Source organism: Hyposmocoma kahamanoa, unplaced genomic scaffold, assembly GCF_003589595.1.
Source record: "Hyposmocoma kahamanoa isolate Upper Pololo Valley unplaced genomic scaffold, ASM358959v1 92, whole genome shotgun sequence".
In the NCBI taxonomy this organism is placed as follows: Eukaryota; Metazoa; Arthropoda; class Insecta; order Lepidoptera; family Cosmopterigidae; genus Hyposmocoma; species Hyposmocoma kahamanoa.
In genome coordinates this window covers 21746700-21760725 of record NW_020654748.1, presented here as the reverse complement: position 1 = coordinate 21760725, position 14026 = coordinate 21746700, and the positions used below count along the sequence as shown (strand labels likewise).

The window sequence follows — 14026 nt, the reverse complement described above, 5'->3', positions numbered from 1 at the left end:
GCGCGTGTGCCGTGGCCTTAACCATTCCAATTTTAATTAACACATATTCTTTTTAATTTTACTTTTTAAAATAATATTGTTTTTTAAATTGTGAGTGATGTTGCGACAGTGTATCGTTTTGGCCGTGGTCGGGTGTGCGCTGGCGGCGCCTCAGCATCAGTACCAACCACAGCAACAAGTGAGTACCTTTTTGCAGTACGTACTTCCATATACAAGGCTCTATTACCAAGTAGCAATAGAGTCCTTGTGAATTCATCCAGGGAAGCCGTAAGCGTTACTGGTTATGGTGAAACTACAGACATATGACTCTTGTCAAGTTTGTGTTTCACGATGACGGGCACCGTGGCAGTGGCCCTTAGATCTTTATGATTTTAATGCTTTGGGTAGCACTGCAACTTTCAGCGTATGACTTGTTAGTCCAGTCACTAGATATCATAAACAATAATGTGTATAATGTTGACAAAAAAAAAATGACCGTACCCATAAAAAATTGGATGTCCCTATGAAGTATCTACACACAACCACATCGGAAAGTAAATTTCGATGGCACTTTGTTGCCCAGGGACTGTGAGCTAGGTAAGAAGGTCGCGGCTTTGATTGACTGTAGGATCATTTTGAAAAGCGAAAACTATTCCTAATTGGATATATGTAGGTGTGCAAACTTCCATAGAGTTAATATCGATGCTCTGGTATTCATAGAAAGGGAAAATCCTTAGTTTGAGACAGTAATAAAGAATAATAAAAGAGTAATTGTTAAAAAAAGAACTATATACTTGAAAAGAACCAAAACAAAAATCGGTGACGTTGGTGAAAATGTGGCCAACCTGAATTAAATGAAATATGGAATTGGGTCGGACACGTCTGCCGCTGTGGGCAAAGACCACCATATAGTGGATTCCACCCTACGCAAGCCCAGTAGGAAATGGCGTGACGAACTAGATTCTAATATTAGATCTTGGCCTCTAGCGGCATTCTATCGTGATAAATGGCTGAAATGAAGTCTTTGGCCTGCCTGCAGTGGAATAATAACGGCAGAAGAATAGAAGAATGAATCAAAATACATTGAAATCCTATAAATAATAGAAAGATTTTTGATAAAGTAAATGGATTAGCTCTGGACCACTACCTGGCCATGGAGCAAAGATAGGATCCACGGTGGATAGAGCTCGCCCAAAAGATGCCTATTCAATCGGATCTTAAAGATACTCGGGTTGTATGCGACTGTCGCAGATAGGGAATTCCATTCCTGAGCTATGCGCATAATAAAAGATGACGAAAAGCGCTTAGTACGCCTAAAGGGAATATCGACCAAGTAAGAATGATGTCCCGCCGTATGTCTGGATGTCCGTTGGTAAAAGACGGCGGGCGGGATAAACTGATGGAGCTCATGAGCATTCTCACCGAAATAATTATATTCTGTAGAAAACCGACAGGCGGGCTACTTTGCGCCGGTGGACTAAACTATGAAGTTTAGCTTCGAGCTTGTCGTCGCTAATAAGTCTCCTGGCTCTGCATTCAACCGAATCATTAACCTCAAGTTTCGCCGAGCCACCTCACAGGTGACTGCAATACTCCATGCAAGTTTGTATAAGTCGAAAAAGAAAATATTCGAAATTTAATGAATTGAAATATGGCCTACAATCTAACATCATAATCCCACTGGAGAAAACACGTGGCCAACAGTGTACCCTGTATAAATGTAATACACTATCCAAGCACTAAATATATATAATATTCGTCATTATCATTAAGCTATTACACGTCTCACTGCTAGGCACGGTTCTCTTCTATAATACTACCATATTATAATACGGTGGCGTCACAATGACGCCATTATATTCTAATTCATAAGTTGTCGATAATATTGGTAACGCTGACGTAATTTTAATTCAAATCTATAGAATAGATTTTTGATTCAACACAAACAGTCATAAACAGGATGCAGGGAGGTGATAGAAAACATCATTGACTTACAATTATATGGACGTCGGGTCCGCGCTAAAAAGTGTCCGAACTTATAGGGCGTTAAAATCGTATGCAGAGCGTCATTCACGCTTAAGTCTTCGTTTGTTCGACTGACAACGAAGCAAGCAAAATTGGACAGTACTGCGATGACATTACAATTTAAATTCAACGTTTTAGCTTTTTCATATTCCTTTACATGTCACTGCGTTTAAATAGGTTGACTTGGGACATTTTTTTCGTGGTTTTTGTATTAGACCCGTCGTCCATTTATTTGTAAGTCAATGGAAAACATTGATTAAATAAAAACACTTGAAATTCTACTAACAAGTTAAACAAGAGTTTAGCCAGCTAGTATTGTATGAATAGCTAGACTTAAAACAATTTGTCAAAATTTTTTTAGATCACAAATAAATTTAAAATAACAGCTTCTCTTTCAAGTATGTAAGGATAAATATCTAAATTATTTAAATTTTTTTTATAGAAATCCATAGAACACACAGTACCTGTATGTGTTACGTCTAGTTACCATACAACAATAAAAAAATATATCGAATGATATAAATTTAATAACGATCTTTGTCTTCTTCTTCTTTTCAACTTTCGGTCCACCCAATGCTGACGGTCTCTTCCAACATACGTCATTAACCTCCTGGACAAAGGCGATCTTTATAATTGCGATGATAACAAAATCCCGGACGCCATGGGTTGGACGCAGGAACGCCACGTGTCTTCGATACGTTGACGCCGTCTCATCGCCATAACACCAGGAAGAAGGTCACGGTGGACTGATCATGGTCACCATAGTTTCATTTCGCGAAAACCTAAGATCTCAATTATGTAAGAAAATATTTAACCAGCCGTGAAATATGGTAACACTACCTTATCCAATATGTTATCGTACTTTTACAAAGCTAGGAATGCTGCCTTACGACATTTAGATTTTCCACCGTCAATATATACTCATACAAATAATAAATTTAGCATATCTGGTTTATAAAAAATTATTGCTACTGCGCCCTTCACCCTGAAGCATAAAGTTGATAAGTCCCATGTGCCTGTAATTTCACCGTTTCACCGTTACGCGGCAATGTAAGTTGAGCTTTAATATGTACAATCAATAGCACAAGCGACATTCGAGCAAAAGTATATTTCGAATATCGCCTCCAGATCAACGGTACAAGATCCGTCAATGTGTAACTTGACGTGCTGCCGCCTGTACCAACAGCAATAACCAATAATTTACATAAAAATAAATACAGCATAGCCATTCACTTTTTTTTTCATGTGTACATTTATTGGAATGCCAAATCAAATTTGCAATTAAATAATAACAACAGAATGTATTGCAAATGTTGTTTTTATCGTAATTTTGAACGATTTACATGCAAATCACAAGAATGGTTTCCTCAGTGACAAACGCACGCGCAAGCGCTTCAAATTAATATTGATCACGCAATATGTGAAATAATGTACGATAATTACTTAATTATTCACTTACGTTTTTGAGTTGTTATAATTACTAAGTAAATAATTTGGAATAAATTCTACCTTATATACTAAAAACCAATAAATATTTAATAGTATGGAGGAGTTTAATCAGGAACCGGAACATGTTATCATTATATTATGCGCTTCATCATGTGCAAAAATTAATTGATATTGCATGCAGATAAAATAGAATTTATAATTGTGAATTATTAATTCTAACGCTACTATGTTGTTATTAAATATTTTTGGTCCCTGGATTTAACCTGGATATGACTAAATTCAACCAAAAACAAAACATAGTTTTCCCATGTTTAGGATTCGATGAACCTGACTAACTAGATTCAGGTCATCAGTCATAACCGAGATAACGCTTGCTTTTCATTCTAGCGTGCTCTTTAACCGGTGGTAGCTCAGATTTCAATGGTAGACAGTTCGAATCTCTGTGGTGGCACGTATCTATGACTTCCTAAATTACTTACATTTGTGAATATTTTGTGGCAGTACCTCTTGCTGGCTAGCGGTGAAGAAGGCTACCGACCATTGTTTATTAAAGAAAACCTTCTTACTTTCCCCTCACTATATATATATATTTAATAGAGATATTTAATAAAGAGTTTGAGAAGGAGTAATCAACTGTAAAAGCTGACATAAAAAACGAAGCAAATGACAATTTATTCTTAAAAAAATTAAGGAAATATTTAAGGAATAAAAGCTATTATAAAATTGAAACACAAATAAATAAATAACATAAATAAATAAATAATGTAAAAATATTTCAACAATTATACTCCAACTGAACGCGCGATGAATCAAATTATAAATACCATTGACTTACAATTATATGGACGTCGGGTCCGCGCTAGAAAGTGTCCGAACTTATAGGGCGTTAAAATCGTATACAGAGCGTCATTCGCACTTTAGTCTTCGTTTGTTCGACTGACAGCGAGGCAAGCAAAATTAGACAGTACTGGGATGACATTACAATTTAAATTCAACATTTTAGCTTTTTCATATTCCTTTACATGTGACTACGTTTAAATAGGTTGACTTGGGACATTTTTTTCGTGGTTTTTGTATTAGACCCGTCGTCCATTTATTTGTAAGTCAATGATAAATACTTAATAATTAATTGATGATGAGTTTATATACATGTAATTTGACGAATTCATAATATTAATTAATACATTCTCTCGACCTTCTCCATGACGTTTTTTGCTTTAGTTTTAGAATTTATTTTGACATAAATCTTTAAATTTTGTCATTTTTTGTTTACGCCTCTCAATTCCTATTCTAAAATTTTTATTTCTTTATGTTATTCCATTATATTTTCTTATATTGTATTCAATATCGTGACTTGCAGTGCCCTATTCAGGGTCATGTACTACACTCTAGTCGTAATGTAACACATTTGTAACACGTGACTATGTACATGTGACAATAAATAAATAAAAAGAGGTTTACAACTTTTGGAAAAAGTGTGAACCCGCATATTGGTGTGAAACCTCTATAAACCCTCTTCGTAGAGATATGTAGATACCGACAATTTAAAATTAGCAACCAGTAGTGGTGTATTGCACAAAATCTTTAAAATTGGTAACAGCTGGTCAATCAACTATTAATTAGGGAAATGGGCCGGAAAATGACCCAACAAAACGCCTCTTTTGCATAACGCGTCTGCGACCGTGTGTGGAACATTGCGCTTGTTATTAGGGTTGACAAAAGAACTTAAGCTACTTGTGTAAAGTCTTGCGTATCATACTTTCTTAAACAAGTTTGGTGTCAGCATGTGTCCTTGTGGTACACCCTCAGATTTATACATCTAACAAAGATATTTAAATTTAAAATCAATTAAATTTGTTATTTGGCTGGCAATTTGTTAATTACCTACTACAAACTACTGCACTATTTTTATATATCATCGTCGTGAAACATCAAACAGAAGTGGGACAAGCATACATACTTGCGGTACTCCGCAATATTGGTATCCTTGAGGTGTACCACAAGGCGATTAAACGAATTAAGCACACTTAAGTGTCAACCCTATGCCAGTTATTGAAGGCAGCAAATTGGGCTTGCAACTGTAACAGTGGTTTCACAAGAGGCGTTATGTAACATTATTGTCGGTTACCAGGGCGATTGTTCTTGCTCTAGATGATGCGTGTTAGTGTGTGAAGTGGGACGACGATAAAACTCAGGCTGGTTTTTAGTCTAGCACCGGTTTTTTAATTGACTGGAAATTTTATTATTGATACTTAATTAGAAAAAGATTAGTGTTAGATAACTTGATAGTTTGTGGTTACTTAGAGGCATTACCATCATTATCCAAGGTTTTGCAGCTGCAGGTGAGCCTTTAACCGGATCAGTGAATTTCACCAGACTGCTATGTTCTCAGCTTTTCGTCTCAAATTTTTCATTCTTGTAGTATTGAGCTTGAAGCTGTTTGGATTTCTTTATCCATCGCGTTTCAGTTCAAGTTTAAACGTTGGGAGATTTCTAAAATTGTAGTGAACAATTGTTCATGCTACTTGATGATATTACGATTTAGCAATATAATGAAAGACTAACTGTAATAAAAAAACATTCAATAGATCTTACTGCATTAATTAAATTGTATAGTTTGGATTGGCAATTTTCTGTGCGAGTTTGTGCGTGAGAAACCCAATGTTTTACTTATAATGCCTTTAAACAAACTTGGTTAAGAATTATGACCTGTTTGTCATCTGTATTTCACGAAACTCTTAAAAGACACCTCATGATCTCATCGCTTAGCCAGTTTGAATTAAATTGAAATCTAATTGATAACTTTTGTTTCTTCAGCAGGCGGAAGTTCCCCCTCACCTACTGCGGCAGTACTTCGCGGCACAGCAGCCTGCTCAGACGCAGGTTGTCACGCGTCCTGTTGCCTCCGCTCCAGCTCGACTTGTAAGTACGAGACGACTGCTAACATTTCAAACTGAGTTGAGAGAAGTCGGTTTTACTTCAATTAGGATACTCCTATATCAAGACAAATATAATTCTTCGATTCGAAGGGATTGTTTTAGACTTACCCGTATCATAGTCTATCACGCCAAGCATGCGTCTATTTATTACATTTAAAACACGAGTAGATAGATACTAGGTAGTAGGTTATTGACTAACTAGGCAATGATATTGTTTTTAAACGCAAGTAAATAGTAAAACTTGAAGTTATGTATGTTTGTTGCTAAAGCTTTTCTGTTACAGCCTTACGTCGTCCAGAATGAAGAGCAGCAGTACGTCCAGCCACAACAGTACAGGCCAGCACCCCAACCTCAGTACAGGCCAGCACCCCAACCTCAGTACAGGCCCGCTCCTCAGCCGCAGTACCGTCAACCTCAGGCCGAGACCCGTGACCCTCAGGAAGACTATGACGTAGGCATTGAACATTTTTCTTCTGTTAGGAGCGATATTACCTTCCCTTTACTGTACGCTCTATCCTGATCCTCTTTATACAATAGCCTACATTACATTATTGTCGATCTCCAGTAGGTATCTATTGCTTTCGATCTAAATTTCCAATGTCTTTTATTAACATAGCGTGTCACGTTAGATGATCCAACATATTGCCATTACGAACTCATGGTGAGTCCAAATTTGTCGGAGAAAAGGAAGTGATGCAAAGGAGGCGGCGCATTAAAAGAGCAAAACCCGTTCCGGTAACAACAAGTGATCCAACAAAACCTGAACGCGCTCACAGATAACTAGAGCGCCTATGGCTACCAACGCTAGCCGGAACCAGTTTTGTTCCGAGATTCGGGAGAATGCATGGGACAGACTGTGGAAGGTTATCAAATGTAATACAGAGCTTGGCATGACATGTGTGGGACTGAAAGCTGTCCGGGGTAACATCCTGTCCCCAGAAGAACTAACGGTTATAGCATTTCCTCATTATTGACAGCACACAAGTGCTTTTATACGCAATGTACCGATAATACCTCTTCCTAATGTTCATTTTATACGAAGAAGTTTATGTGAAATCAAAGTCCAATCGATAGAAAAAATACTGCATTTATTAGGCCCGGTCACACACATTCTGCCAGCTTCGTTATACCTTCAACGTCTAACCTAGAGAAATCGAGCGTAAAAACGCTGCTGAATCTACGCACGCGCATATAAGAGACAATGACTATTGAGCTCAAATACGGGCTTGTGATGTATTTCAACTTCTCATCATGAAAGGAAAATTACGCACGTTCGAAATTTCTTCGGCTAGTTCCCTAGCTAGATAGGATATTTCTTGTAATAATCCCAAAGTATACAATGTGTTATTTTATGTGTTAATTACATTAAACGAACGCAGTCTTGGACACAGTAGGTACGATTGAACAGTTATTTAACCAAGCGATATCGTTTTACATCAAGTGAAAGTAACTAACTATTAATCCATCCTAGTAGCTATAGTATATTTTATTATGGAAATAGCTTTCAAGCAAGTTATCGACTTCCTTGAGATACTTCCTTATTTTCTGCCGTTAATTTGTAGAATAAACTATAGGTAAGTACAAACTATTTGGTTCTTTAGTGATGCTAATATACTTCTAAACGTATCAGATAATCCCTTATCTATTCATACCTTGCAAGCACTAGTAGGAATGAAATCCATTGCTAACTAATAGTCCAATTAAAACCAATTCCAGATTCTTCATTTGCTAACATTCACGATATTGTCTCGTAGTACCACAAGTGCTTGACTGCTGGGTCATTTCTTGCAGCTACAAACAAGAACCAATAACCTTCCTTTGAGTTCCTTGTTAAAGAGTTCGTCCAGGGAAGTACTGCCACCTTACCTATGGCTGCCGCCAAGCAGTAGTTTGAGCATTATTACGTTCCGGTTATGAACGGTAAGGGTGCTGTAATTACAGACACGTGGAACTTGTCAACTTATGTCTCAGGGTGCAGTGGCAGTGCCCCTCAGATCTTTGTTGATTTAGAGCACTGAGTGGTACTGCAACTGTTATGGGCAGGCGTGTCACTTACTGCCAGGTGGGCGACTTGATCATCCCGTCACTTGGTCTCATAAAAAAAGCAAACACCGACCGTATAGAACCGTACGTCGTCATTTTGTGTCGGGACGACAAGAAGAACCAAAACCGTCACCAGCAGTTGTCATCTGACATGATTGCGCCCATATGGTGATATGGGCATAATCATGTCAGAAGCCACGAGTTGGTGAGTGTGTTCAGAGTTCCACGCCATCCGACCGTTTGACCATGAGCCCATATCATCAGCTGTAGTCAGGTTTCTTTCTCCAACTCGGTGCGAGATTTTACCCGTATCATTAAGATTAGAAACCATGGTAAGATGGTGGATTCACCATCCGAACATGGTCCTACCGCGACTTCTCCAGCCGTTTGTTTAAGTATTCGCATTAGAATAACTCCTTTCTTTTTTTGCTGCAGCCTCATCCTTCATACCAGTTCGGATTCGACGTGAACGACGACCAGTACACCAACTACCAGAACCGCAAAGAGCAGCGCGACGGTGACGTCATCAAGGGCTCTTATTCCGTTGTCGACAGCGATGGCTTCATTAGAACCGTCACCTACACTGCTGATCCTAAAGAAGGTTTCAAGGCTGAGGTGAGTGCTAGAGCCTTAAACCTTTGATGGAAAACAACCGAGCACAAAGGATGTCCTTGGGTGATGTGAATAAAAATATCGTATCATTTTTCAGGTATCTCGGCAGCCCACGGACATTGTGGTTAAGATTCCGACGCCCAAGCCGCAGTTGCAGCAAATTGCGCACGCGCAGCCACAGCCGCGGCCACAACCCCAGCAAGCGCCGCAGCAATACTACCGTTATGAACAGTAGATGTTTACTTGTAGTAATCTTAGATTATAATACCTTCAGTCTTACTTCGGGTTAATTTGTCATCTTAAACATATTTTTCTCTAAAGCAGCCGACCGTCTACTTTTAAACATTTTAACTGAAATTATTCTGTTTTATAGCCGAATGTAAAAGACCTAATTTTTACAACATGAACAATGACGTCAAATGTTACTTATCAACTTTAGTTATATCGATAGTCACAAAATTCGAAAACATTTTTGAGAGACTTATGATATAAATAAAAAATATATTACGTACAATATAAAACTTCATAACCGTTTTACATATGTAGGTATAATATCATTGGTTTTACATGGCGAAGATAATTTTGTCATATTACGAACAACGTGCCTAATTTTTTTAGTATCTTGTTGTGTCTCAAAAATGACATTTCGAATTTAGTCATTGTTTTCTATATTAACAAAGTGCCACCTAATTCTACTATATCCGAGAAAAAGACGGGTTGTGGCTTTTCATTCGGACGTTCTTGCTTTTTTGTTTCATTCTTATCTATTTCTAATTTCTTACTTTATTTCTTTTTCTTCTTACTTAAAATTGTTCTATCTTCTCATTTTAAGCTCTAAAAATTATTTTCTTAGTCCGCTTCTTCTATCTCAGATGCAGGCTTACTGTGGAATGGAAGCTAAGTTTTATAACCACAGCATAATGAAACTTATGTCTAAAAAACACACACACAACAAACCGTCTTCCGGACAATTTTCGCGCAATCTCGGAAATTCTCGTAGCTACCGTATCCAGTTTGTACGTTACACTATTCGATATAAAGTTTATTATGCTTTGTACTGGTTACTTGCTTCCATTCCATTCAACAGTAAAGTTAATATCATGCTCACGTCTGTAGAGATAACTCTCGTAATGTCATTTGAGAATATCTCGTCTTTACCCTCATGCTAAGTCTGCTGGTACTATTTAAGGCCTATACAGATATAAGCGTTATTCGCTGCCACTGTGGGTAGCGAAATTCGAGTGGGTACGCGGTATTCCCACTGTTCACAACTAATACCCACTAGCCTTTTGAGATGAAGTCTGTGCAAACGGACTGATCCGTCACAGGTTATAGTGCCCTTCTCGTATACCCTCAAGGTCGCTAGGGAGGGTCACTATAATAAAAAACTGATGTAGAAAAGGACGGATTATTAAGCTAATTAAGTCTGTGCAAAGGAGGTAATTTGGGGTCAGGGTCTGACTGATAAGGTCCCTGTACAAGCTTGCTTGTACAGGTTATAGTACCCTTCTCGTATACCCTCAAGGTCGGTAGCGAGGGTAACTATAATCAAAACTTAATTATGTAGAAATGTCTGGGAATGTTCACACCTAAGCGGATATCGCTACAACATTATCATTTATTATTATGGCAATTAATTGTCCCTAGCTGACTTGCGGGGTGTGCGGGAGTGATGAATTTGCCACCGCATCGTGCCACAAGTTTCGCTCTTGCCATGAAAATTCATACAAATACCCAGCGGGATGCCTTGCGATATTTTTCACCACCCAGTGGTAGGGAAAATGATTATGTCTGAACAGGCCTTTATTCAATTAATCTTATACGGTATTTTATTTAACTAATTAGGCAACTAAGTCCATATTTATAAGTCGTAGTTGTACACACTGATTCCTATAAGCACAATTATCTATAGTAGTTATTGTGATATCTATAGTTATTTTAAGATGGTATACGAATATACGTAAATAGGGGATTTTAATACAGATTTTGTAAATTATTTTTCTTATTGCAGTATAACTGGAAAATTGCAATTAAATAGAAAATAAAAATTGACAATTATGAAAATATTGTTGTCATTTTCCCGAAAAAAAAAACATTTCTAAAATCGTTTTTTATTTATATCTTTGATACATTTGTTGTTCAATAACTACATAATTCACATTATTTTATTAAAATTCAGGTCTTAATATATAATCGTCAACGAAATTTTACAACTACATCGATGCATTCAAATTTTAAATTAAAATAAATAATTTTATAACAGTTTGCAGTAATAAATATCTATAAAATAAAATTAACAATAATAAATTCAGTCTAAGAACTAATTTTAATTATAGAACCGTAAAATAGTCAAAAATGTTGAGGAAGTTTTCGACGATTTTACAGATCTCCGGTTTTTTTTATTCTACAATTTAAATAAATTTGACAACGGAGTAATACTTCAATAAATGCATTCATAAGTACTTTATGGCCTAAGGAAAATACATTGGAAATTATGAGAAATAAAATTAGAATAATTTACAATTCAATTATACTAACCCAATGCAGGTGTTTTAAATGCCGTTATTCAAAAAACGAGAAGTTTTCGAATCACATTTTGTACAATCCTGTTTTCCTACAACTGTTGGGATACTTTAAACACAAATTAATTCAAGAGTCGCATATGAAACTAAATATTGTAATAACTCAACATTGTGGAATGTGAAATAAAAACACGATTTGGAAATTTTTAAAAAAACATGAACGGATCTTATTGATAAATAATGTAATCATAATCTTTTAGGCCATGGGAAAAGCGAGAGTCTAAAATAGATATTTAAAATAATAATACCGCTGTATCGCGGGTGCCACGGACACACTAAAACAACCACAAATTACACGAGAGAAATAAATGTAGGTCATATAAATATTTCTCCCGGCCTGGGAGTCGAACACGGGACTCTGCGTGGCAGACAAGTAATAACCGTTTGGCCACGGAGGCAGTTATTTATACATTATCCATTTGTGAATGAGAATTTATTGGTTTCATTGGGTAACATTTTGAACTTTCAAATCGTGTCTTTTCAATTTCACAATTTTGAAGTTACAACAGTGTTTATTACTTTCATATGGGATTTATCACTTAGAATATACCTTCCAATATCATTGTATCTTGTTTACTATTTCCTTGTTTTTCGTATATACCAAACGTTGGAGAATAAAAGAGGACCCTCAGTAGAGGGTTACCATGTTTTCACTCCGAAGGTGAGTAGTCCACAAGCCAGTTCGACCCTCCGACCTATGAAGGATCGGGCCGGCAGACGCAGCCGGACTCGACAAGCACGTAGTCCTGGCCGGTAAGCGTGACTGGGCCGAGAGGCAGTACTAGGAACAAGTATGGGACGTACGTCTGGGTGCATGACCCGCGTACCACTGAGCATTCGCTTGATCTGAAAAGTGAAAACAAGTTTTATATGAAATCAGAATTTAGAACATGTAGAATACACTTAAACAAGTCGTTTGCCTGGCGGTAAGCGACACGCCTATCCATAACAGTTGCAGTGCCAGAGCTTTAAATCGCAAATATCTGTGTCCTGATATTGATTCAAATCGCATCCGAGCGGGTAGTCTCGAAATCAGATGGGTTTCTGCGCGAGAAGATGAATCTGATTCTTACTATATCTTTCTAATTTTTGAGTTAAATCAACTATTGTTACGATTAGAAATGTCGAAAGTATCCGATCGGCCAGTTGTGAATCGCCACTGCCACTGCGCCCGTCATCTTGAGATATAAGTTAACAAGTCAGAATCAACGCGTCGCGTCGCGTCGCGTCGCGTCCTGTTTTTCAACTACAACGCTTGGCGACTCGCATTAGTGCGCCCGGATCACAGTGTAATCGGCACCTGACACCTCACTACGTTTAAGTGACGCGCGGAGCTGCTCGACGGCATCCAGGCGTCGACGCGCGTCATAATGGGAAAATAGAGATGAATATACATTGACTTACAAATAAATGGACGACGAGTCTAATACAAAAACCACGAAAAAATGTCCCAAGTCAACCTATTTAAACGTAGTGACATGTAAAGGAATATGAAAAAGCTAAAACGTTGAATTTAAATTGTAATATCATCGCAGTACTGTCTAATTTTGCTTGCTTCGCTGTCAGTCGAACAAACGAAGACTAAAGCGTGAATGACGCTCTGTATACGATTTTAACGCCCTATAAGTTCGGACACTTTTTAGCGCGGACCCGACGTCCATATAATTGTAAGTCAATGTGAATATACTATAGTATAAGTACTGTAGTAGTAGTAGTACTGCGCCAGTGTGCGTTGAGCCTTACCCTTCAAAGCGGGAACGCAGTAATGCTCACATTACTGCTTGGCGGCAAAAGGTGGCAGTAATTCCCTGGCTGAACTCTTTCACAAGGAGTCTTCTGCTGCTATTAGAACCTCTTAATCCTAACTACCCTATTTTGATTAACATACAAAATGGCAAAACTAAACCCTACTAATAAAAGTATAAGAATAAAGCGGGAGGCAGTTAAAAACAACTCTGAATCTCCGCCATTTTTAAATCCGTATGACTTTGTGAAACAAATCGATATGAAATTCCTTAGACGAAGCGAAAATCTAAGCCATTTAATTATAAAATATGTATTATACAAAAATCAAATAAAAAGTGTAATCAAGTGAATAAAAAAATGCTTGGATTTAGTCGTTTTTGCTTACTTATGTGTACATAAGTAAGCAAGCCGTAAATCGACTCTATCAAAATTACAGGTAGAAATTGTCAAGCAATAGATGTTGGGTAATTGTCCGAAAAATTTGTAATGGTGGACATTATGCAAAATGTTCTTTTCTAATATTTTTTTTTATATTGTAGACGAGTCAAACCTAAAAGATATACAACCTATCAAAATACTTTGTTTAAAATTCCACCATATCTCATTTACTTGGCGTTGAAATTTACTGTTTAAAAATTATATAACTTTTTT

At 37.2% G+C, this 14026-nt stretch overlaps 2 protein-coding genes across 2 annotated transcripts in view; one reads left to right on the top strand and one right to left on the bottom strand.

Moving 5' to 3' along the window:
* Nucleotides 1-10790, top strand: LOC113236530 (cuticle protein 18.6). The gene is made up of 5 exons (XM_026472646.1): nt 1-178; nt 6271-6375; nt 6676-6843; nt 8871-9050; nt 9145-10790. Exons 1-5 carry the CDS (start codon nt 98-100, stop codon nt 9280-9282), a joined length of 672 nt encoding a protein of 223 aa, XP_026328431.1. The 5' UTR covers nt 1-97; the 3' UTR covers nt 9283-10790.
* A 1432-nt stretch (nt 10791-12222) lies between these two features.
* LOC113236595 overlaps nt 12223-14026 on the bottom strand; it is a 17935-nt gene continuing 16131 nt past the window's right edge. The window contains exon 5 of the mRNA XM_026472739.1: nt 12223-12475. Coding sequence (XP_026328524.1) covers nt 12325-12475 — 151 coding nt within the window. The 3' untranslated portion in view covers nt 12223-12324. The remainder of the gene's footprint in view (nt 12476-14026) is intronic.

Bases quoted from the DNA above. Each gene is read 5' to 3' on its own strand.
- LOC113236530 (XM_026472646.1), top strand. From the start codon at position 98: ATGTTGCGACAGTGTATCGTTTTGGCCGTGGTCGGGTGTGCGCTGGCG. The intron at 179-6,270 runs GTGAGTACCTTT...TTGTTTCTTCAG, and splicing joins AGTACCAACCACAGCAACAA to CAGGCGGAAGTTCCCCCTCA. The intron at 6,376-6,675 runs GTAAGTACGAGA...TTTCTGTTACAG, and splicing joins CCTCCGCTCCAGCTCGACTT to CCTTACGTCGTCCAGAATGA.